At 43.5% G+C, this 24,342-nt stretch overlaps 3 protein-coding genes across 3 annotated transcripts; all 3 read left to right on the top strand.

The window, feature by feature from the left end:
- Positions 1-53: 53 nt before the first annotated feature.
- LOC127778317 (uncharacterized) lies at positions 54-1,796 on the top strand. The gene is made up of 2 exons (XM_052304902.1): positions 54-456; positions 1,396-1,796. Exons 1-2 carry the CDS (start codon positions 180-182, stop codon positions 1,620-1,622), a joined length of 504 nt encoding a protein of 167 aa, XP_052160862.1. The 5' UTR covers positions 54-179; the 3' UTR covers positions 1,623-1,796.
- Positions 1,797-6,454: 4,658 nt separating this feature from the next.
- Positions 6,455-7,910, top strand: LOC127780578 (polygalacturonase inhibitor 1). Its single transcript, XM_052307501.1, has one exon. It carries the CDS (start codon positions 6,530-6,532, stop codon positions 7,526-7,528), a length of 999 nt encoding a protein of 332 aa, XP_052163461.1. The 5' UTR covers positions 6,455-6,529; the 3' UTR covers positions 7,529-7,910.
- Positions 7,911-19,532: 11,622 nt separating this feature from the next.
- LOC127779490 (calcium-dependent protein kinase 20) lies at positions 19,533-23,390 on the top strand. Its single transcript, XM_052306281.1, has 8 exons — positions 19,533-20,403; positions 20,822-20,945; positions 21,145-21,288; positions 21,520-21,672; positions 21,985-22,100; positions 22,197-22,364; positions 22,559-22,789; positions 22,957-23,390. The coding sequence occupies exons 1-8, from the start codon at positions 19,840-19,842 to the stop codon at positions 23,107-23,109; spliced, it is 1,653 nt and encodes a 550-aa protein (XP_052162241.1). The 5' UTR covers positions 19,533-19,839; the 3' UTR covers positions 23,110-23,390.
- The last annotated feature ends 952 nt before the right edge of the window (positions 23,391-24,342 follow it).

The raw sequence follows: 24,342 nt of genomic DNA, 5'->3' as shown, positions 1-24,342 counted from the left end.
GATCCCATCTTATGGGCCCCCACGCCGACCGCTAAAACTGGGCCCATTTTGGGCTAAGCCCATCGTGAGATAATAATGGGCCTTATTGGGCTTAGATCCAGCCCAGTTATTATCTCGCTAAAATCGAAAAGAAATCCTTCAGTACGTTATCCACATCGCGGCTGTGCGCGGCGGCGAGGATGCATCTCCGCTTCGTCCCGTTCCCGGCGATCGCCGTCGGCGGAGCGAGCTTGAGATTCCTCGCCGATAACACACGTGCAGTGGGCGGAAGCGGGAGGAGGCGGTGCTCCGACGTGGTCGCCTTCTCGTCGTCGGAGAAGGGGCCGGGGCCGGGGTCGGGGGAGGAGCGCGAGCCGCGGGCTGAGGAGGCGCTGCGGCGGCTGGCGGAGCTCGACTCGCAGCTGGAGGGGCTTTCCGAGCCCAGGGAACGGCCGCCGGCGCCGCCTCTTCCACCGGGTACGTCCCCTTGGGCTTTTGCCTACCTCGTCCCTCCTCTCATGGGCTCATGGCAAATTGCTTTTCCAGTTTACATGTGCGCTGTGTCCATTTCATCAACAATTCACTATGTTCATCAGGGTCAGTAATTGATATCAACTGAAAACTTTTAGTGGTAAACTTACACTAGTTTGTGCGTGCAAGCATCTTCGTTTTCTCAAGCTCGTTAACCCAAAAAATCTAATGAGATTATGATTGATTAAGTAGTCAAAATTATATGTATAGTGTTCTACTTTTACATATACTATTGATCAAAGTTTTAAGATGTTGTCCATAGTTATCCTGCAATGACCTATATATTTGGAGATGGAATATATGTTTAAAATAGAAGAGATGGATCATTCAGTCGGCTGAAACTGTTCGTGGAGACCTCAATGCATTATGCAACATACTAGGCTCACTCATACTAACTTTGTCAATGATCAGATCAAGAGCTTTAAAAGGTCGGCAGGACAGATCTCTCAGCAACAAATATAAATATTTTTTATAAAGTGTTTGGTGGAGATGGATCAGTCCTCTGTACTGAAACTACTCAATTAATGAAACCTCTGACATTATGCAAGTATGCAACGTTTATAGGGGCCTCACCCATGACTTGGACAAATGCTTCATTGCTTCTGTATGCAGTAGCACAACATGCCATATTGTCATTTATGAAGAACCTAAGGACAACAGCAACAGTTCAGTGGGGATGAAGCCATCCAAAAGTGGCAGACAGAGCTTTGAAACACAGTAATAATGTTTGCATCTTGAGTCTCTATTGCTCTGAAAACCCATCCAGTTGTCTTTAGGAGAGCTACCACGTTGCATCAGCATCATGGTTTATTGATCAGTTGTTCTTAACAATGTTAACATCACAGTGAGATGTACTCCGATCTAACTGTGATTTGCTTGAAACAGACCCTTACATGGACCGAGATATGATAACTGGGCGGGGATCAAAAGATGAACTTCCTGAATTTTCTCCAACGTATGTAACATTCTCAACACTTGCACTTGTTATCCTCACGATATTCACCAACGTTGTGTTCAATCTTTACATCAAACCTTCCGTGGACGGCGTCGATCAGCCTGTAAGAATTGAGAGGGTGCCTATGGTTAATCCAGCAGACCAGCAATTCAAGTAGCTTCTAGACTAGGCATATAAATTTGTTATAGCAAGAAGTGATATGATATGCTAGTAAAATAGATCATGATTCATGTGTATTCAACCATATCTTCTTTTTGTATTTAGCACCCATACGTTCTAAATGAATCATTTTGTTGGCTCTGGGAATTCAATAATAGTAGGACGTTTTGCACATGCCTGTATGGTCTTTTGACGCTATCTCCTGGAAGGTTATGGCTGTATGGGACTTGCAGGTGTATCCAGTTTCTGCCTAGCTTTTAGCAGAAAGGGTGAAAATTTCTCCTCTTTTTTTATCAAAATACATTTTGGTCAGAGACTTGGGCATCTTGGTGATCAAACACGGCACATGTAAGAAAATTGAACATTGGCAACCCTGGACCACACATCAAATACAGCAGATGTACAGATGCATATATCAGGAGATGATGATAAGGTCGGCTGTAAATGCACTCTACTTTCCCTCTGAAGGATAGGAATTCTGAAGTGCCACTGTATGCAGTAAACATCCTGGGTGTCATAAACGCAGAGCTTGAATGCGCTGTCGACAATGGCCGTGTGAGAGGGGAGAAGAGAAGCAGCACAGAGCTGCCCTGGTGTGGTAGCGGTCCAGAGCTCTACGATCTTCTACTGTGTCGCTAATGGAGTACTGTACTGGTTTAGCCTTTTCAGCTTGTCTGTTTATTTGGCTCTTCTGTTTTTTTTTTTCGCTTTCTTTTTCTCGCCGCTTTGGATTATCTCGTTCAGATCTGTAAAGTTAGCGTTCTCTATCTCTCTCTCTTTTGAAGTTCCCGTAAACGTCGACACGTCGTCCAGCTTTATCATTCGCTTTCGTTTTCCCCTGAGCAGGATTCTGATTTCTGAGTCGTAGTTATAGTGCATTTTGGTTTGTGTCCTGTTTCGTCAGGGTGATAAACAAGGAACCCTGATTTAGCACATGTGGTACACGGACAGGTTGATCGATCTTTGACCCGACGTCAAACCCCACCCATGTATTTCCCGTCTTTACTTGGTCTTTTTATGCTAGATCATTAATTCCCCGTTGCTTATTCTGTTCGCATGTGGATCGTATCCCTTTTTTAAGAGCGAGTCTCGTACATAAAGAGATTAGTTTATCTGAGCGAAGAACATGCTCTCAGCCTTTTTTTTCTCTCCTCGATGCGTGCAGAGCTGCAGTCCAACAGCCATACACCTCATGTGCCGTGACCCGAGCGAGTGGCTCGTTCATACCACCACAAAATATCATCTCCTACATAGCCTTGCCGAATCGAGCCTAGGTTAGTCGTAGCAGCAGCATGCCAGTATTGTAGAAGTATTTCTCATCGAAGCGCTGACGCGGCGATGAGAAGAAACGAACGATCATTTCGCGTTTCGCCGATGGGAACGGCACTTCAGGCGTGCTACGCAGATCTTGGGCAGCGTCCACGTCCTCCCCCAATTCATTTCCGCCCCCCAAGAAACCCGCACCGCGCGTCACGTCTCTCCTCTCCCCGCCGCGGCATGTGCGTCTCCCCAGATCCGCGCATGCGCATCCCATCCGCGACAAGTGCCCATGCCTCCGCCGCGACACCGGCACACCGCGCCCCGCCCGCCCGCGACCGCGAGGGAGCGCTCGTCGGTAGCCGGCAACCTGCCGGTGCGCGTGGCTTGCGTGCGGCTCGTCAAAACCGCGCGTGGGGGATATGCATGGGCCGCGGCCGGTTGCGGTGCCGCCGCGCCGTCGCGGTCGCGGATGCATGGTGCATGCAGTTCTTCGATCGTGACACGGTGGGAGGGTGGGAGCAGCTCGGATCTGGGGAGGTAATGATCGCACGGGGGCAACTGGGCAAAGGACGGATCGCCCTCCGCGGCTTGGCTGTCATCTGGTTATTCTGGCCGGGTAGGGCAGCTAGGGACGGGAGGGGGCAGAGGGAGAGTATTCACTGTTGTTGCCTGTGGAGCGTGGAGTACTATGACTACTACTCCCTTCGTCCTCTAATACAAGAGATTTTAATATTTTGCATGTACTGTTTAATTATTTATCTTATTCAAAAAATTTATGTAAATATAAAAAACAAAAAGTTATGCTTATAGTACTTTAGATAATAAAGTAAGTCACACAGAAAATAAATAATAATTCTAAATTTTTTTTGAATAAGATGAATAGTCAAACAATACAAGTAAAATATCAAAATCCTTATATTATAGGACGGAAGGAGTAGCAGCTAGCTAACCTCTTCGTCTAAAAAAACTCAATCCTAGCCACCAATTAGATTCTTTTTAGAGAGAGTAGTACTGTGGTAGTAGTAAGTTTTTTTTTCTTCTCGTTACAGGCACGTGATGGGTGTGCCACCAAGTGCTGCAGCGCCAGGCCGCCAGCTAGTTGCTGGTTGTCATTTTGTCATCTGATGAATGAACAGCAGTACTAGTTTTGAAGAAGAATTACTGCGAGCTGTCCCACGCGCACGGTGCAACTATTTTTCACTCGGTCTGTAGTATACACTGAGAAAAAGAGAGAGATGAATGCCGTTCAGGGCGGAACCGATCCAAAATGAAAAGTATACAAGTGCTAGCTGGCCGATAGTACAATAATATCTCTGTTAAGAAATGTTTGCGCTGGTGACTGTAGCAGTAATAGAGTATTTGTCGTGTGATGTGCTCGTACGTACTAAAATTCAAAAGGATACACCACCCATATAGGCTGATTATAATTCCCCGTCGTTAAAAAGCTGCAACCTGGAGACTACACCTAATACAACAATTTTCAGTCAACACGTGAGAGATCCTGCGATGAACACCACGACGCATCAAAACAAAACACGGAGGCATCAGCCACCGCTTTGGCAGCCAAGAATCGCATGGAGAGCCAAAGCTACGACTACTACTATTACCTCGCACAAATCTCAGTACTAAAGAAAATCAAGTGTGTTACGTCGGCATGCAACTTGACGCTGGCACAATCTCTCCGTCGCGGCGTCGCCTCGGCTGATCGGTTTCGCGATCCAACCAACCCGCCCTGCTTTTCGCGTAAAGAAATCGCAGAGACGACGGTGCTATCTGGTCTGGTGGTGCTGGCGTACCGCACGCTCGCTGGTGAAACTGGTGTGCCCGGTGCGAGCAGAGGCAGAGACTGGACAGAGCAGCGCCCAGGCGGGGTACATCTATCTCCAGTTCGGTCGATGCATGTGGGTGCGTAGCTGGACGGCCAGGCCGAACCGCAGAGCACAGAGCAAAAGCGTCAAGCGTCAAGGCAGCTCTGCAAATTGCAACGCAAGATTGAATTATCTTTGTTAAATCCTATATAAACTAGATCTACATAAATATGTGAAACATGATAGGGGAGTCATTTCTTGGTTCTAAAGCATCATAATGAGATCCCAAACCTCCGAAATCTCTACTGCATTTTCTACAAGGGGGAGGTTTAACGCAAAGCTGCAAGCGGCCCGGGCAGCCAGCCCAGAAAGCCGAAAGAATCCTTTCTTTTCCCCTCGCCGCCCAAGCCTCCACATGCGCTCTCGTGCCGGCCTGAACCCTGTCGGACCACGTCCATGCCGCATTATTTAGCCCCCACATGGCCGCCGCTGCGTGCCTCCTCCTCTCGTCTCGCTCGCTGAAGACGTGATACGGGCAAGCGCGCGCCGAGTCGGACAGGGAGCACCTTTGGCTTGTGCGCGCTCCAGCGTGACAGCGTTTCAGTTCAGGGGATCGGACAGAGACGTCGCGTGCATGGGTGGCGGTGTGGTGGGCCGCGGCTTGTGCGAGTACGTGGCGCGGCGACGGTGGCTCTCGCTGCTGCTGTGTCCGTCCTCCTGCTACTAGTACGTTTTTTCACGGGCTGGTGGAGTGATGGACCTGGTCAGCTACTCAGTTTGCATTCATGCATGCACCACCGCCTGCGACAGTGCGAGCGACGTGACGACGTCTCCTTGATTGTCTCTCGTGGGCCTGTGCTATATGTGATCGATCTAATCCCTGCGACACGATAATGCAATGCATATCTCTACGAAATCGAACAGTAGAACATGCACTTCGACCTTTTCTCATCCGAAATAATTAGTGCGGGATACTCATTATATGCGAATTCAATCAGAGGGGGCTGCAATTTGCAAACTGCGTATAATTGTTTCATGTGGATTTAAATAACCTCCTCATTGCTAGTACTCCTATCATGTTGACTTACACGGAAAACGAGCTGTCTTCCCGTCCATTTGCGGCCCTTTGCCGATCATAACCGAGACAAGCGTATCCAGAACAGGTGCTAGCTTAGCTACGCGACGCCCCCGTCTTGAGGCTCCGGGAGATCCGAGCGCACATGTCCGCGAGTTAATACGAGTGCGTGCCGTGCCGCCCGGCCGGCCGGGCGGGCGGAGCGAGCGGCTTCTGCTTTCTGCTTCTGCACCCAGCAATGTGGGCGCTGGCCGGAGCACGGAGCGGGCGAAAGCCCCAGTTCGTTCCCATCCCACATGCCATTGCTAATCATGCACGCACCAATCACGCGCCGGCCGTGGCCGAACCCACGGCGATGCTTCCCGGTTATCACCACCACGGCACCACCTATCTCTGTGCCTGTGCGTGTGTGTGCGTTTGGCATGTTGCGGTGTCAGGGATTGATTCGTTTTCACTCATCATTCACCGCGAATCCTTCTCGTGTCCGCTCGTAGTACCACCGCACCGCTGGCCGTCTCGGTGTCCGAGGCCCCGAGCCCAAGCATGTCCCGGTTCGATGGGTGGTCAAAAAAAGGATATGAGAGGGAGAGAGAAAAAAAATGGGAGGAAAATGTATCGTTTATCCCATCATGCATGCACACTGATCCTGACGCCTCCACGCGCGGCTCTTTTTATACCACCCTCGAGAGCTCATCACTCCCGCACTCACTCACACAGACTCAAGCCAGCTCCAGCCACACGAGCCTAGTTCAGGTAGATACAATGGCGTCCACCGCCTCTTTCATGCTCGCCGTCTTGCTGGCGGTGGCCGTCGCGGCGGCGCCGGCGAGGGCGGTGCGATGCCCGCCGAGCGACAAGCAGGCGCTGATGAGAGTGAAGCAGTCGCTGGGAAACCCGGCGACGCTGTCGACGTGGTCCCTGGCGTCGGCGGACTGCTGCGAGTGGGACCACGTCCGGTGCGACGAGGCCGGGCGCGTGAACAACGTCTTCATCGACGGCGCCAACGACGTCCGCGGCCAGATCCCGTCCGCCGTGGCGGGGCTGACGGCGCTCATGTCGCTGTCGCTGTTCCGCCTCCCGGGCCTCTCCGGCCCCATCCCGGCGTGCCTCACCGCGCTCTCCAACCTCCAGTTCCTCACCATCTCCCACACCAACGTCTCCGGCGTCATCCCGGACTCGCTCGCGCGGATCCGCAGCCTCGACTCCGTCGACCTCTCCCACAACAGCCTGACCGGCCCCATCCCGAACTCCTTCTCCGACCTCCCGAACCTCCGGTCGCTTGACCTCCGCAGCAACAAGCTGACGGGTTGCATCCCGGCGGGGCTCGTGCAGGGGCAGTTCAGGTCGCTGATCCTCTCCTACAACCAGCTCACCGGCCCGATCCCGCGCGACGACGCGCAGGACGAGATCAACACCGTCGACCTCTCGCACAACCGCCTCACCGGCGACGCCTCCTTCCTCTTCGCCGCCGGCCGGCCCATCGGCAAGGTGGACCTCTCGTGGAACGACCTCGACTTCGACCTCAGCAAGCTCGTCTTCCCGCCGGAGCTCACCTACCTGGACCTCAGCCACAACCGCATCAGGGGCACCGTGCCACGCTCCCTCGCCGCGCTCTCCACGCTGCAGACGCTGGACCTCAGCTACAACCGCCTCTGCGGCCCGCTCCCGAGGCTGCACGGCGTCATCCGCCACGGCTGCAAGCCGTACGAGCACAACCAGTGCGCCGGCGGCGCCCCGCTCGGCGGGTGCCACCAATCGTGAGCATCCATCCATCCATCACCGCCGGCGAGCTGATGCTGCCACGTAAGGTGGAGCCCGGGGTGCGTAACGGTATACGTGTTTGGTGTTTTTTCGCGTACGGGGACGTGGCCGTGTAGTACACGGTACGACGGGTGCAGCCGTGCAGGGTACTGGGCGGGTTTACGTTAGTACAAATTGTAACCAAGGTAGAGTGCCTGCACGCGTGCGTGGTCGACTCTCCTTCAGATTGTACGAAACGAGGGAGCCGTGTGTACGTGTGCGTACGTGTACCGTGTATGGAGTACGATGATGATGATGATGCAAGTGTGTGTATCGTGAATGTACGTTATGGATCGCCCTAATGTATCATCGAAATGATAAGTGTTTGATATAATTTGCCTTTCGTTCTTGTACTCGTACTTGCGAGCGCTAACTGGGTACACCTCCTTTTTGAACTCAACTCAGTACACCGTGTACTGTGGATCTACTGTAAAGTGGTAGGATACCCCACTTTCTGCATGATGCTGCCTGTCTGGGATAATAAGAACTAGCTAGTGGCCCGCGTAATTGCGCGGCTAGCATCCATATAAAATTATCTATTTTTAATATGATTTTACTTAAAATTTATTGAATAAATAGTTATCTCATTATTTTAAAACTTTTAAAAATCAAATCATATCATCTTCGTGTTTAATTTTATAGTTTTTAAAAGTTACCCTATTCTTTATTTGCTTGCTCGATCTATCACTATTCCTATTCATTCTCCTTGGAAACTTTAAAATTTTGATCTTATAATTTTTAGAGTTTAGTGTCTCTTTGGGTTTCGTTTTTATAATTTTTAGAAATCTCATCAAACACTGCCACTTTACTCCTCTATTGCCCATCCGTTGCCTCCTTTCTTTATTGTTATTGGGATTTTTAAAATCGAACATAATTATTGTTTGGGTTCATTTTTTACTTTCTAGAACTCCCGCCAAACCGTTAGCGGCTTTGCCACTGTACTCTTCTACGGCCTGTCCGCTGCCTCCCCTCTTTATTGTCGTTGAGATTTTAAAATCGAACATTATTATCATTTTTTTTACTTTTTAGAAGTTCCGAATCTTTAAAAATAGGACCTGGTAGTTTTTAGAGTTTATTGTTTCGTTGAGTTTCATTTTTATATTTTTAGAAGTCTCATCAAACACTACCACTATACTCTTCTATGGCCCGTCTGCTGCCTCCACTCTTTATTGTCATTGGGATTCTAAAAATCAAACATAATTATTGTTTGAGTTCATTTTTTTACTTTATAGAAGTCCCACCAAACAATTATCGGTTTTGCCATTGTACTATTCTATGGCTCGCATGCTTCCTCCTCTCTTTATTGTCATTGAGATTTTAAATTAGAACATTATTTTCATTGTTCTTTTTACTTTTTAAAAGTCCCGAACCTTTAATAATTGGACCTTGTACTTTTTAGAGTTTATTATCTTGTTTCGTTTCATTTTTATAATATTTAGAAGCCTCATCAAATGCTGTCACTGTACTCCTCTATATACCATTGTTTAGTTCTAAAGATACAATTATATTACATATATTTATGTTATCAATCTTCACCGTTCTAATTTGGTTCTACCACAGTCTAATGGCTTGGAATTTATTCTTCGATTAATGTGATAATTTATATCCTTTAGAATAAATATGGCACATTCTTTTCGAGTTGTCTTAATAATAAAGATTTCTACTTTTTTTATGTCTCTGATGATTTTTCTAAAGCTATCTTAATAATATATATAGATAAATATACATATTTGGCAAAGAATATTTACATATTTATTATTGGTATTATATTTTTATTCCAAATTTTATTTTTAAGTTTATTTTGGAACCTATATTTTCAAAGGAAAACTTTTTAATTGTATCGCTTAAGGTGTGCACCTGGCTAGCTGCTGTGCACATGCCATCGTTCCTTCTGTTTGTTGACATGCATCGTCCAATTCCTGCTCATCGTGCAGCCGCGCGGCTCGACCTGCTGCTGTGGATTTCCGTTGCTACTATACATTATAGCCTAACTAATCTAGAACCTAACTTAAGTTTAGGAAATTGGACAAAACTATTTTGAGTCCGTTTGCATGTAAAGGTCCTAGTTAGAGATTGATTCTAATTCAGTTAACATGCCAAGTTTGTGTTAAATCTCAGACATTGAAATCTATGCCTCTTACAATCCAACGGTGTAATGGGAATTTCTAGCCTCCACGGTAAACGTGGTGTCTTTTTTTCGAGTTGTCTTAGTAATATAATAGATCTAGCCTATCTGCGTACATGGGCCAGGAAATTGGGCTAACTTAATGAGGCCGGGTTAGAGGCTAGCTTAAAGCAGGATGCTTTGATAAGTGTTACGTTTACATACTAGGAAGTGCCTGTCTTCCAGTCTCCAGCCCAACACCGAGTCCCATTAATTTTGCTCAATCGATCGTTAACGAGAAAGAGGGTACACGGTGCTGGGACACTGGGAATGTCTGGCGCACGGCTGTGAACTGCAGTCTCCCCTCTCTCTGATGGGCATTGTTGCTCCAGGAAGGGAACAAAAAACACTAGTAAGAAGCACAATTATGGGTTACAAGTTACAACGAGAATGAAGCACTACACTTATTAATTTCAGATGACCCGAACGCATCAAATTGTTCCGAGATGTACGTATCCGTGTGACCGTGTACGAGTGTTACCGGCCGTGAACCTGTGACCGAAAGGATTTTGCCGGCGTGCGCACCGCCTGGCGGTACATTGGAGGTACGACTGTACGAGGCGGATGACACGCGCATCACGTTCATGTGTAGCAGTAGCATCGTGTAGGGACCCGTCGAGTAAATAAAAACCAAACCACACGTGAAGTCGTGAAGCTCTTTCATCCGGCATTTTGCAACTCTCGTCCCCTCCAACGCGTGCACCAATAGTACCTGTCACGGAAAGCCGAACCCTCATGCTCACTGCTCAGTGGTGCGATCTTATACTCTGTTTTCCCCTTCCATTACGCATCTGATCGTCCTCCATTTCGAAAAGTCTACCTTCCAGAGGTTCCAACATTGGCTCGAAACTTTTTTTTTTTTGGTTTGGCGTCGAGATCTGTAGCGAATGACACTATTGACAGTTGAAATCGATGGAAGGAGCGGCTAAAGAGGGCAACAAAGTACTGCTTCGTAGCCTTGTTCATTTCTCACACTAAAAGCCACCCATGAGGCAAGAGGCCACAAAAAGAGATCAAGCGTTAGCCACGGCCTGCCTCCCCATCTTGCCCAGCCCGCTTTCTGTCGAGCGTAGCAGCAAGCCGGCCCACCTAAGCTTATCGCCTTCACCTCCCAGCCCACTAACAGAAAAGCAAGCCATCCGGGCTGATCACCCACAAGCCACAGGCCCACAAGTCCACCGCTTGTCTTTGTATCGGCTGCCACTCCCATTTTGGAATTTGGAGTAGTTTGCTTTTTTGCCCGCTCGATGACCAAGTAATGAAAGTACTCCATTCGAAAAAAAAAAACTCACTAAGGTTATATTTTTTTTAGACGGAGTGGCAGACAAGTGGAGAGAAACACTGTCATAGTGCTTACACATCGAAAGCCATTTAATAATTTCACTAAATTCATAAAAAATCATACTAAATTTTATTTTATTTTATTTTGGATAAATAATTAATCTGCCTGAAATTCACAGATTTCGTGGTTATCGATCAAAAGGCGATATATGGCCCCGAACCATAGAGAGCAGGTCCTACCTGGAAAACTTGGGAGTTGGGAACACATGTCTATTCACGCGTTAGCAACGGGAGATGTTTCCATTGGGGCGTTTGTTTTTTTTTTCCGGGGAAAAAGGAAAATTTCATTAATCAATCAAAGAATCCTCACACACCAGGTGTGTTACGAGGTTACAAGTGTTGTCTGGCCAAAACTCAGATCGAGATACAGTCCGACCCCTATTAGCTAGGAAGTGACTAACACTATTCTGGCATCGTAACACTTTCTTAATAGTTATTTCCCTGTTTCCTAAGATCAACTCACCTATCTTCCGAATTAGGTGAGCCAGTTCTGATCTCACATTATTTGTTGACTGAATGAGGTTTACAGCTTCCATTGGGGCGTTTGTTTGACCACGACGGCAATGCGACGGACACGGCAAGCACAGTCAGACTGAAGCAAGAATAGACAACCCTTTTCCTTTCCCTTTATTAACGTGTTTCTGGACCGTATACTCCCTTTCTTTATCTTGCTTCTGGATCACACAGTTTGACAATTCTGGCCGTCAAGACTCGAAGAGTATCACTTTAGACATGAGACTTCTTCTGTTCTTTAGGGACGAAAAATTAAAAAAGAAGAGGAGGAGGAGGAGAGAAACTGCACCAACTTCCAGAGGAACGCGAACATCGCCGGTGTTTGATTAAAGCAATCACCTTTGGCTAGTCGTCGTATATATGTGAGTACTACTAGTATATGTCGTGGTCGCGAGGCTGTCCAAATCGCCACCATCCATGGCTGACCACGTCCACAGTGTTCTCGTCCACCATGGCATGGACTTGTTTTCAGCACGCCTGCAGGCGGCGGCGGCGGCGGCGGCTGCAGCAGCACCACCACTCGCTCAGCTCCACCCGGCTCGGTCGCCCTTCTCATGCCTCGCGTGACAGGCGGACTGGCCGAGCATATTCGCGCGAATATAATAGACGGATTTGGTATTGTACCGTCGAGAATAAAACCCTGTTTTAGATCACCCTAAAATTTTTCACCCTGTCACAGAACATCTGCATTAAATATTAAATATTGGCTAAAAATAACTAATTACACAAATTGTGACTAATTTGCGAGACGAATCTTTTAAACCTAATTGCTCCATAATTTAACAATGTGGTGTTGCAGTAAATATTTGCTAATGATAGATTAATTAGGCTTAATAAATTCGTCTCGCGGTTTATTGACGGATTCTGTAATTTATTTTGTTATTAGACAATGTATGTCCGTATATCCGATGTGACACGGTAAAAATTTTCAACCTTGAATCTAAACACAACCTAAGTGCAAGTTTAATAGTATAGCTCGCTACTAGCTTCAAATTATCTATAGGCAATTTAATAGCCAATTTATATGATAGTTACCTATAAACATATACTACACTATTAACTAGCATAGTGGCCGCGTAGATTGCGCGACTAATATCATTATATTTTATCTCATATAATAGCATATATGTTTTCTGAATTTATTATTAAAATATATTAAAATTTTAACATAATTTTAAATTTTTTACTAACTTTACGAAACTACTAATCTGTAATGTTTATATTGTATTTTATATACGTGTTAGTTATTAATTATTTTTAATATAAAATTTTATTTATTTCTAAATTATATTCCTATATGGACTCTAGACTTTTCTTTCAATATTTCTTTTTTTTTTTAATTCCGAATTTTTGTTATCTGTTAATTGTATTTCTATATAGACTCTAGGCTCTTCTTTCAATATTATTTATTTTTAATTCTAAATTTTTATTATTTTTAATTGTATTTCTAAGTGAACTCTAAACTTATATTTCAATATTCTTTAATTTTTGATTTCAAATTCTAGTTACTATTCCTATATTGATTTTAAACTCTTCTTCCCATGTTTTTTTTATTTTGAATTTTATTTATTTGTAAATTGCATTTTTATACGGACTCTAAACTCTACTTTTAATTTTATTATGTTTATTATGAATTTTAGTTAGTTTTATATTCCTATATGGACTCTATACTCTACTTCTAATATTCATTATTTTTAATTCCGAATTTCTATTATTTCTTAATTGTATTTCTATATGGACTCTATACTCTTCTTCTAATATTCTTTTTTTTAATTTTGAATTTCAGTTATTTCTAAATTGTATTTCTATATGGACTGTAGTCACCTCTTCCAATATTTTTTTTAATTCCGAATTTCAACTATTTCTAAATTATATTTCTATATGGACTCTGTTTTTCTTTTTTCCGATTAATATGATAATTTCTAGGCCGTGAGAGCGAACGTAGAGGCTCCTTTTTCTATTCCTTTAATAAGTTAATAGATATATGCTCTCACCTGTCATATACACATTACATCTTGGAGTCCGTGCTACAGCTGGCTACAAATTTGTAGCTCGCTGCTCTTCACTCTTTTCTTTTATCTCCTCGAAATTTATTTATAGCTGGCTTATAGTCTGCTATTGTACCTGCTGTAAATAGGGCTAGATTTTTTTTATTTTTTTTGCCATCCGATATGCTTTGAAATTCGTGCTATCAGGGAAGAGACCTGCTGCTCAGCCGATTGCAGCACTGACCGCTTGCTTCACTGCACAAGTTACGTTTAAATTACTCCTCGGTTAAAAAAAAAACTAGGATAGAATATGACATGTCCTAAAACACTAAAATGAACCTGGATAAGAACATGAACAAGTGTCCATGTTCATTGGACAAGACAAATTAATTGGAGTAAAATTGTCTATCTATAGTTGATATAAAAATGATCAGAATTTAGGAAACACAGTCATGTATGTGCCTTTCCTCTATATAAAAACAGTCATGTATGTGCCTTTCCTCTATATAAAATATAAAATGTAAGATGTAATTTGACAAAGCGATTTGCTAGTTATAAGGTGAGACCTCACATGCTCCCTGACCGATAGGGAGTTGTCTTCAAGAATTGATTTGTGTGCTGGGGTAGGGTGGGGAGAAAAAATATGACCCACTTGTGATGGTGACTTCCCGGCGATGATGTGCTCTTCTTCGATGACAATAATGAGATGGCTGTGAGGTTAGAGTTTAGCGTTAGGGTGGGGGCAGAGGTGGGAGGGGATTCCCTGGGGTTCAGAGGGATGACTTTGGGTGACGGCAGTGGACGGGGGGTGTCACTGAAGTCACATGGATGAAGGATAGCGGTGGGTGGGGTTGACGATGTATCCAGCTCAAAGGAGGTGAGGCAAGGCAGGGGTGGGGAATAGTGTCGCCACCCAACTTAGGGAGGACGAGAAGGAAAAGGAGGAGGCCGACTGGTGTGTTGGGCCTTACTAATAACTTTCACGCTTTCCGGTTAGTCGGTGAGACCGGGGAGGGGCGTTGTAGTCGGGCAGGGGAGACGACGGCAAGCGCTTCAATCTCTAAGGCATCAAATGAAATGAGAATGAGCGGACGAGCTTGCGGGGAAGAATATGAGGGGATAAGGTTATTGTATCCACGAATCTCGAGTAATCCTAGCCATTAATTTTATGGTATTTTCCAAGTGATCGAAAACCTGACAATTTCTTCGAGAAAATGTACAAACCTGCTCTTTTTATCCTTCTATTTCACATTCAGGTAGGAACAGAATTCAAACTCTTGACCTATGGTGCAGCCTTGAGCTCATGAACGGTGCAACGCAATCTCATACCACACACACAACTACTCACTTAAAGTCCTGTGGTAGATCACATAATTCCACGAGAAATCTCACCCACATGATATGACTACCAAGTCACTATATATGCACCGAATACTCCGTGTAGGATCTTAACTAGTACCACGAAACCGCGAGACACAGGTCCCATTTGAACTTGGTCAGATGAAGACGAAGATTAACACACTTATAAATAGTATTTTATAACATTTGCCTTTTACCGTTAAGAACATGCTATAGATTATTTTTTATTTACAATAAGCGATACAAATAAGTATAAGAATAGGTGAAACAATGATGTTGTAGTAAGATCACGTAAAATGAAAAAACAATTAACATATGATTAGTTATAATTATTGTAAACTTGAAAAATAGATTTGTTTGATATTTAAAACAGTTTTTATATAGAAAATTATCTGGAAAAAAACATACTGTTAAACCGATTGAAAAAAATTGCTAACAAAATAAAGGTAAAATATGTATCTTAACAAAATAAATAAATAAATAAATAACACCACCGCAGAGGGTGTGAACACCTGACCGTGTCCCTTTCCCTTGCTGTTCTCTTGGCACGCTCTTCGGCTGGGGCGCTTTTAGCATCCACCGGATGCAAGGCGAGACAACACGGAAACATAAATGCCCGGTTCGTGCAGACAGCGACCCCCGGCCATGAATTCATGAGAAGTGGATCTCTACGAGTAGTGGATGAAAAACCATGACGATGTGAGCTGTGAGCCTGTGACAGTTAAGGAACACGGGCAACAGCCACAGAACCCACCGCGTGGAACATGAAAAAGATGAACGAGTGGCCACGTCTGCTTCAAATAGGAAAATGGGTTCAAACTTATGCTGTGTTTAGATCCACGGGTATAAAATTTTGGCGTGTTACATCAGATATACGGACACATATTTGAAATATTGAACATAGTCTAATAACAAAACAAATTACAGAATCTATCTGTAAACCGCGAGATGAATTTATTTAGCCTAATTAATCTGTCATTAGTAAATGTTTACTATAGCACTACATTATCAAATCATAACGCAATTAGGCTCAAAAGATTCGTCTCACAATTTACACGCAATCTGTGTAATTAGTTATTTTTTTCGTTTATATTTAATACTCCATACATGTGTCCAAACATTCGATGTGACATGATATAAAATTTTACCAGGGGATCTAAACATGCCCAAGTTCTTCTCTCCGATAAGAGTTGGATGAAGATTAAGATTTTCGTGGCATGCTTTTCAAACTGCTAAACGGTATGTTTCGTGCGAAAACTTTCTATATGAAAGTTCCTCTAAAATATCATATTAATATGTTTTTTAAATTTGTAATAATTAAATCTCAATAAATCATACATTAATACCACCTTATTTTACGTAAAAAACTTAATCTTCATCTTTATCTTCAGGAGAAAAGAACACCACCAGAATTCCGTCGTACAGTACATATCCTCTCTAGCTATATAATTCTTAACGTTTTAAACAATAACACGGTCTTTAAAATATATCTTGAACTATATTTTTCTATTATGATATATATAATAGGTATACTCTCTCTGTTTTAAAGAAACCTAATTCTACATAGAAAGAAACACATGTGTGTCCAAATTTATAGCTATGTTTGAATTTTTTATGGAGGGATGGTATATATTTTTACTTTTATTATAGTACTTTATATGTTATATGTTATAGTGTCTTAAAGTTAAATATGTGTGAAGTTTAAAGTTGTAAAATTTTGATCTTAATTTTATCCAAAACATTATGTCGGCGTTTAATGTCGCGATTCCGGTATTTGCATAGTATGGGAATCGTTGGTGCCAGGATATATGCGAGACTTAGATAAAAGAGACAGAGATGAGGATTTTTATACAGGTTCGGACCCTTGAATTGTCAGATAATAGCCCTACATCATGTTGGCCAAAGCCGGTCGTTGCTCTTATTCACCATAATCACACCAGTGCAATATTTGGGGTAGCCTATCTAACTGTTGTCGATATGGCGGACATGAAACCATCCCGTAGTCGAAAACAGGGTAGTCTTCCTCCTCGAGTTCGTGCCCGGCGAGATCAGAGACAGCGCGATGTCTCTCCTAACAGTATTCGTAAACACCGTAGGGGACTGGCCATGCTTATCTTTGAAGTCGATATCCGGCGTCTTATCTTGGCGCATGTTGGCTTGTATGTTGATGTGTCTTGATCTATTATTCCGTGTCCTCTCTTCTCCTAGGGGGTCTTGTATTTATACCCATAGGTGTCCCCTTGTTCAAGTAGAACTAGGGAGACCAATATGGATACAATCCGAGTAGTCCTTATCGTTTCCATGTAGAAACTCTATTCATCTTTTCTTATGTGGAACTCCTCCTATATCCGGAGGTTGTTTCCATATAAGACATGGTATGTGGTGGGTCCTGCCGAGATTTAGTCGACTACTATTAGGTATGTGGTATCTATAACCTTGACACATTAAGAACTGTGGAACCGGCGGAAGTAGTACAAAGATTTGACCAAAATTTTTAAACTCTACAAAATGTTCAGGATAGCAACTACTCCACAGTTAAAGAACAAATACTAATACTAGTTCCACAGTTGAAGCTAAAACTTTTGAGTGGACGTTCTTCTCGACAAGCTAAAGAACAAATTCAGCTTGTGAAAACGTACGCAACGCATGCAGTTGCGCAAAAAAATAGGAGGCCGTTGAACAACTGAGGAATTACGCACTTTCACATTTCAGCTGTCAATTCCCTCGTGTGTAACATTGCCCATGGACTTTGTGTTGAATTGGCTTCGATTGACTTTCTGTTGAATCTGCAAATGTTTCAGAAGAAATTTTAGCTGAACACAAGGATGCTTTCTTTTTGGAAGTTGACATATAGATGTATATGACAAGCAGGAGTTGATACAGCAGGCATGCAGTAGCCAAAAAGAAAGAACCAATCCCAAATTAGGCGAGAATTAGTCGCCCCTCAAAACCTTGACTGAATACTGATACACTGATGTTGCAAAGCAGAAGGAAATGTATATTCGGATAATTCACGACTAACCACCATATCAGTAAAACTGTGACGCTAGATTTGTTTTCTGTAACAGGAGTTGTCAGAACACAAGTGGTTACAATTTACAACGAGGGTCTATTTCGAAAAATAAATTCACAACTCTATCAGGAAGTGAAAAAGAATATCCTGGTGTTACAACAAGAGTACGACCAACTTTTTTCTTGATTTATCGTTGAAATTACACCATCTTAGTACCAATAGCTAAACCGATTAGCATTAACCATCAGCTAGATTTTTCCACAATCTGATTAAACTACCTTCCCGTACCCATCAAAGCGTCAAGTTGCCCCCTTATGATTAGGCAGCAAACCTGGACAAATGCTGCTTAATGTCACTTTAATCACCCACCTAACCCTCTCCTTATCTTTTAGTCCTATTCAATCACTTCATGAAAACTTTGTTCAAAGTCATTTTCCTCATAAACAACGCCACACCAGGACCACAAAAAAACAAAAATATCAGATGGGGGGGGGGGGGGGGGGAATACCAGAAAACAAGATCATCAGACGAGATAAAGAGGAAAACGAGAGAAGCAACACAATCAACATAGTCCCTTCTTAAACAGTTATCAATTTAAGACTTTTTAGGTAAACATCAAAATCTTAACCAATTAATGCATGAAAATATATTAAAATGTAGGGATAAGCCTATATTACATCACTCAGTTATCGGGTTTGTTTAAAAACTATGCAACCGGATATTGTACACTCCTAACTAATAAAAAGGGCAAAATACCTCTCCTAAGGACAATACAACTTGATTTTGATGGTGGTTTCATGATAAGAGAAAAACAAAATACATGTTTTTATTTATATTGATTTTTTTACATATCTTACTAATTGGGTGCGATACAAATAAGAAAAAAATTATTTGGATGTCAAAATGTTTTTAAAAAATCACCCCCAAAACCGAATTGTATTACTCTTAGAGGGTATTTTCTCATATCTTAATACTTGAGTGGCGTAAGTGTAAATTGTCTAATTTCATAGTAGAGTGACATAAAGTGTCCATTTTTATAGTTGAGTGGTGTTTTTAGATAAATCTGACAGTTATAAAAGGTATAATATAGACTCGTCCCAAAGCTTTGGTACGCAAAAATGTCATTAATAATTTCTTAAAAGCTTTTCTTACATACATTTTAATAATCTTTATTAATAAAAAACAATAATCAACACACACATTACCAATGCCCTAAACAACTACTTTAACATAAAACCATTGGTACACACACCATAGCACAAGCAAGGGGAACAGAGGGGAAAATAAACACGAGAGGAAAAGGAAGAGCTTAAAAAAAAGAATTAATTAAATATTTGCCACTCCTACAAGTGGTGTTAAATTATTTATCACTGGACCCATATATCATAGAGACACGACAGTTCACATGTCATATAAAACGAGTGACAAATAATTAATTGCTACAGCTTAAAAGTGGCAATAAGTTAAATGTCCCTTAAAAAATGAGAGGAAAAGGAAAAAAAAAGTAAAGAAAAAGAAAAAAACTAGGGAGAAGAGAAGAGGGCAAAGGATGCAAAAAGGAGAGCCGAGAGAGCCGAGTGAGAGAGGGAGATCTTTGACCAGCACCCCGTCTTCTCCTACCTTCCTCCTCCCCTCCCCTCCTCCGCGGCCTCGTCGTTGGCTTTACCACTGGCGGATTCCCACACGCCCCCCAGCCGCCGCCACGGCTGACCCCGTCTCCCCACCGAATCCACCCCACCTCCCAATTTAACCCCCTCCTCCTCCTCCTCCCCCCTCTCGCCTCCTTCTCCTCCCTCCCCCAACGCGTCACGCCGCCATTTCTTGGCCTCCCACTCGCCGCAGATCTTTGATTCGCGGGGGGTTCTTGCGTCGCGCGGATCTTGGCTGAAGCGAGATGGGCAACTGCTGCGTGACGCCGGAGGGCAGCGGCCGCGGGAGGAAGAAGCAGCAGCAGGAGCAGAAGCAGAAGCAGAAGGAGCCGAAGCAGCAGCAGCAGCAGCAGAAGAAGGGGAAGAAGCCGAACCCGTTCTCGATCGAGTACAACCGGTCGTCGGCGCCGTCGGGGCACAGGCTGGTGGTGCTGCGCGAGCCGACGGGGCGGGACATCGCCGCGCGGTACGAGCTGGGCGGGGAGCTCGGGCGCGGCGAGTTCGGGGTCACCTACCTCTGCACGGAGCGGGAGACGGGGGACGCCTACGCGTGCAAGTCCATCTCCAAGAAGAAGCTCCGCACCGCCGTGGACATCGAGGACGTGCGCCGGGAGGTGGACATCATGCGCCACCTCCCCAAGCACCCCAACATCGTCACGCTCCGGGACACCTACGAGGACGACAATGCCGTCCACCTCGTCATGGAGCTCTGCGAGGGCGGGGAGCTCTTCGACCGGATCGTCGCCCGGGGCCACTACACCGAGCGCGCCGCCGCGCTGGTCACCCGCACCATCGTCGAGGTCGTGCAGGTGAGATTGGTAGCTTCGGTGATTTCTCTATTCCTTCGTTGCTTTCTACTGTATTTTCTGAAATGATCCTGTTTGATTTCTTGTCGTCGTTATCGATGAGGTAGTCTCACAGTATAATGAAAAGAAATCGAGTTCACTGGTGGAGATTTATGGTAGAATTGTTACTAGATGACAACAACTGAAAAGTTCATGTTTTTATCTGCTTTTGTTTCTCCAATAATGTGGGAATCGTTTTCTTTTGCTACATGCCAGATGATTCTGTTGTCTATTTGTCTGATTAATTAGACTCTGATCAGTTTCGGTTTTAGTTAGTTATCCATGCCTGCCTCTTTGAATTGGTAACTAGATTGTTGCAACTTCTTTTTTCTTCCATAGTGTGATGAATAACGTGTATTTTTGTCTGTCTGTAAAACATCAGATGTGCCATAAGCATGGAGTGATGCACCGGGACCTCAAACCAGAGAATTTCTTGTTTGCAAACAAGAAGGAAACTGCAGCTCTGAAGGCAATTGATTTTGGCCTGTCTGTTTTTTTCACCCCAGGTACAGTCTAACAGTTGCAATGTCCTTATTTCCTATATCTCAAGCGTGCTGTTTTAATTTGTCAGTCAGTTCTCAGTTGTCAAATGATGACTTCACAGTGCCTCTAGAAGGGCTTACCTTAAGTTGTCTATTCACATTGTATACGTGCGTGTATATATTTTTCCGATGGGCTAATTAAGTGATTATTGATTATGTGCAGGTGAACGGTTCACTGAGATTGTCGGAAGTCCTTATTACATGGCTCCTGAGGTGCTAAAGAGAAATTATGGCCCCGAGGTTGATGTTTGGAGTGCAGGAGTGATCCTTTACATTCTTCTTTGTGGAGTCCCTCCATTTTGGGCAGGTTAGTTTTGTACATGAATTCTTCAATTCTGATAACCAAATGTATAAACTAAATTAAATACTACGTATTTAGTGTATAGAAGTTGACCTCTTCTGATCACATTTCTGCACTAATGCAGTCTGCGACATTAGAAACTGTCAATCTTTACTTTTGTCTCTGTTGTAGACCTGGCAATGTTGTAATGTTGAATGCTATTCCTGATCCTTCTTTTGTTTCCATGTTATAATGCAGAAACTGAACAGGGTGTTGCTCAGGCAATTATCCGTTCTGTCATTGACTTCAAGAGAGACCCATGGCCAAGGGTCTCAGATAATGCAAAGGATCTTGTCAAGGGAATGCTCAATCCAGACCCTAGGCGGCGGCTAAATGCTCAACAAGTGCTTGGTAATAATCAATTTGCACACTGGTTGAATATATTGTATTTTTTTCCTTCTGTTCTTGACTGATACAGAAACTTTCCAACCATTGGTATTTCTTTTGTTCTTTAACAATACCAAAAATTTTCAAGCTTGAAAATGTGGTGGTTCTGAGTTACAAAGATCTATAACTTGTTAACTTCTAATCCAAGATATCACAGACCTTGCAAAAGGATGAGTAAAGAAATGATAAAGCTTAATGATTTTCTGAAGATGTTATCCCTTATATCATTTAACTTGGTTGTTTTTGGCTGACAACCTTATCTTGTATTTCTTCCAGATCATCCTTGGTTACAGAACATTAAGAAGGCTCCAAATGTAAATTTAGGTGAAACTGTTAAGGCCAGACTTCAACAATTCTCTGTGATGAACAAGTTCAAGAAGCATGCACTTAGGGTATACTCCTCAGCCTGACCTGACCCTCAAACCTAACTATGGCTTTTCAATAGTAGTCTTGTTTGCTCTGGATTCTCACATTTTGTTTTACTACAGGTCATAGCTGAGCATCTTTCGGTAGAAGAGGTTGCTGGTATAAAGGACATGTTTGAGAAGATGGATCTCAACAAAGATAATATGATTAATTTTGATGAGCTGAAGCTTGGCCTGCATAAACTTGGGCACCAAATGGCTGATGCAGATGTCCAAATACTGATGGATGCTGTGAGTTACCCTAAGCCACCCTTCTTCCTCTCTCCCCAAACACCCCTCCAAATTTTGGGAAAAAAATGGGAAACTATCTTTATATCTTGTTGAACTAGAAAAGATTATTTGCTCTCGAATGCATTTTTCCCAAAATATTGTTGTGAATGACTACTGGGTTTCGTATATTTACTATTTATCCATGGTTATGCCAGGCGGATGTCGATGGAAATGGATCTTTAGACTACGGGGAGTTTGTTGCTCTATCTGTTCACCTGAGAAAGATTGGCAACGATGAGCATCTGCACAAGGCATTTGCATACTTTGATCGGAACCAGAGTGGATATATTGAAATTGATGAGCTCCGTGAATCATTGGCTGATGACCTGGGAGCAAATCATGAAGAGGTTATCAATGCCATCATCCGTGATGTAGACACTGATAAGGTTTGTGGCTCTTCATTGACTAGTTTTAAGAAATTGATAGACTGCTAGTTTTTTCTTCTTCTTCAAATAGTTTAATTAATTTGGTGGTGTGCACAAAATGTTTTGACATAATGATTCATAGCACACATGACTCTGAAAGTATTAATAGCATTGTTCTGTACTTTCAGGATGGCAAGATAAGCTATGATGAGTTTGCGGCAATGATGAAGGCCGGAACAGATTGGAGGAAAGCCTCAAGACAATATTCAAGAGAACGGTTCACTAGCCTCAGCCTAAAACTTCAGAAAGATGGATCATTGCAGTTAACAACTACCCAATAGATAGATGACGGAATAGGCAAGTTGTGAATTCCCCAGATGAAAACCTTGTGTAGCTTTCCTGGTTCTTTGTTGACGACTATTTTCTTCCGTTCTCATTTCTCGAGATTTCCACTGCTCTATTTTTCATTTTGGTGCCCCGTATGAAGCATTAGGTGATTGTTGGAAGGTTTGTTTGTTTGTTTGTATTTAGATTATATTGATCCATGCCCCACGGGTGGCCAAACATTTGGCGAAATGTACTGTACAAGAGAAAGGAAAAGGAAGTAGGTGGTTTTTGTGCATTCCTAACCTTGTTCTGTTTTATTACTCCTTTTTCCTAAGAATGCTTGGTTTATACTCTGAAACTGAAAGTCAGAGACTGAACTTACAACACACGCAATGGATGGTCCAAAATCTGTTGGCTAACTACTTCTCTTCCTTCTCTGGTGTGTATAGCTTATTTTGTTATCCGAAATCTGTAGAACATTACTTTCCTACAATTCTTTTTTGTTGTGTGTAAATGACAGTTTAACATGAAGATTTTTAATGAACATTATTCAGATGGAGGTGCTCCCCCTGTGACCATTGAGAAAATATGAAAGAATTCTAATGTTGGAGTGTACTATTGCCCATCTGATGAGGAGCAACCGAGCAATACATACATACCCAAACTAATGTTTCCTGTCTCCACAGAAAATAAGGTCTGGGGCCTTGCTGCCATCAAAAAAAAAGATGGGACAGGTATACTGCAGCACTAGTTAGACGGGCAATTAATTAAGACTGTATTACATGTTTGAACACCTAAAGTTGGACTTTCTGAACTGGTCAAGAATCTAATTGCAACATCACTGGGGCCAAAACGAAACAAAAACAAAGCAAAGCAGCACTTAAATGTGCCTAGAATTGGTTGGATCTGGCCGGTACGCGTTGCTTTCTGTTTAGTTGGCACAGGTGTCTGCGACCACCCCTAGGCCGGAGTTTCTTCGTCTTGCCGGCATCGGATGCAGATTAGGTCAGGTAGCATCGGACAAGCCTCTGTTGCAGTTGAAGCTAACCCGGCTTGACTCCCACCTTTTGCCCCCTGAATTCTCTCAACTTGTTTGGTGTTAAACGCCGCACGAGCTGCAGACGCTACAGCGTTTTGTGTCCCAAACAGGTTTGGAAAATGGACGGTTACCGCTTGGTTATCGCAGTTATTAGCTGCCTTGAGCTGGTTGTGGCCAGAAACCACTTGGTAAATCGCCCAAGTTCTTT

Source organism: Oryza glaberrima, chromosome 7 (genome assembly GCF_000147395.1).
Source record: "Oryza glaberrima chromosome 7, OglaRS2, whole genome shotgun sequence".
NCBI classification, from domain to species: domain Eukaryota; kingdom Viridiplantae; phylum Streptophyta; class Magnoliopsida; order Poales; family Poaceae; genus Oryza; species Oryza glaberrima.
This window is presented reverse-complemented; position numbering and strand designations above follow the sequence as displayed.

Excerpts from the sequence above, each read along its gene's own strand:
- LOC127778317 (XM_052304902.1), top strand. The coding sequence starts at position 180 with ATGCATCTCCGCTTCGTCCCGTTCCCGGCGATCGCCGTCGGCGGAGCG. Across the intron at positions 457-1,395 it reads GGCGCCGCCTCTTCCACCGG|ACCCTTACATGGACCGAGAT; the intron begins GTACGTCCCCTT and ends TGCTTGAAACAG.
- LOC127780578 (XM_052307501.1), top strand. The coding sequence starts at position 6,530 with ATGGCGTCCACCGCCTCTTTCATGCTCGCCGTCTTGCTGGCGGTGGCC.
- LOC127779490 (XM_052306281.1), top strand. The coding sequence starts at position 19,840 with ATGGGCAACTGCTGCGTGACGCCGGAGGGCAGCGGCCGCGGGAGGAAG. Across the intron at positions 20,404-20,821 it reads CCATCGTCGAGGTCGTGCAG|ATGTGCCATAAGCATGGAGT; the intron begins GTGAGATTGGTA and ends GTAAAACATCAG. Across the intron at positions 21,289-21,519 it reads AGTCCCTCCATTTTGGGCAG|AAACTGAACAGGGTGTTGCT; the intron begins GTTAGTTTTGTA and ends GTTATAATGCAG.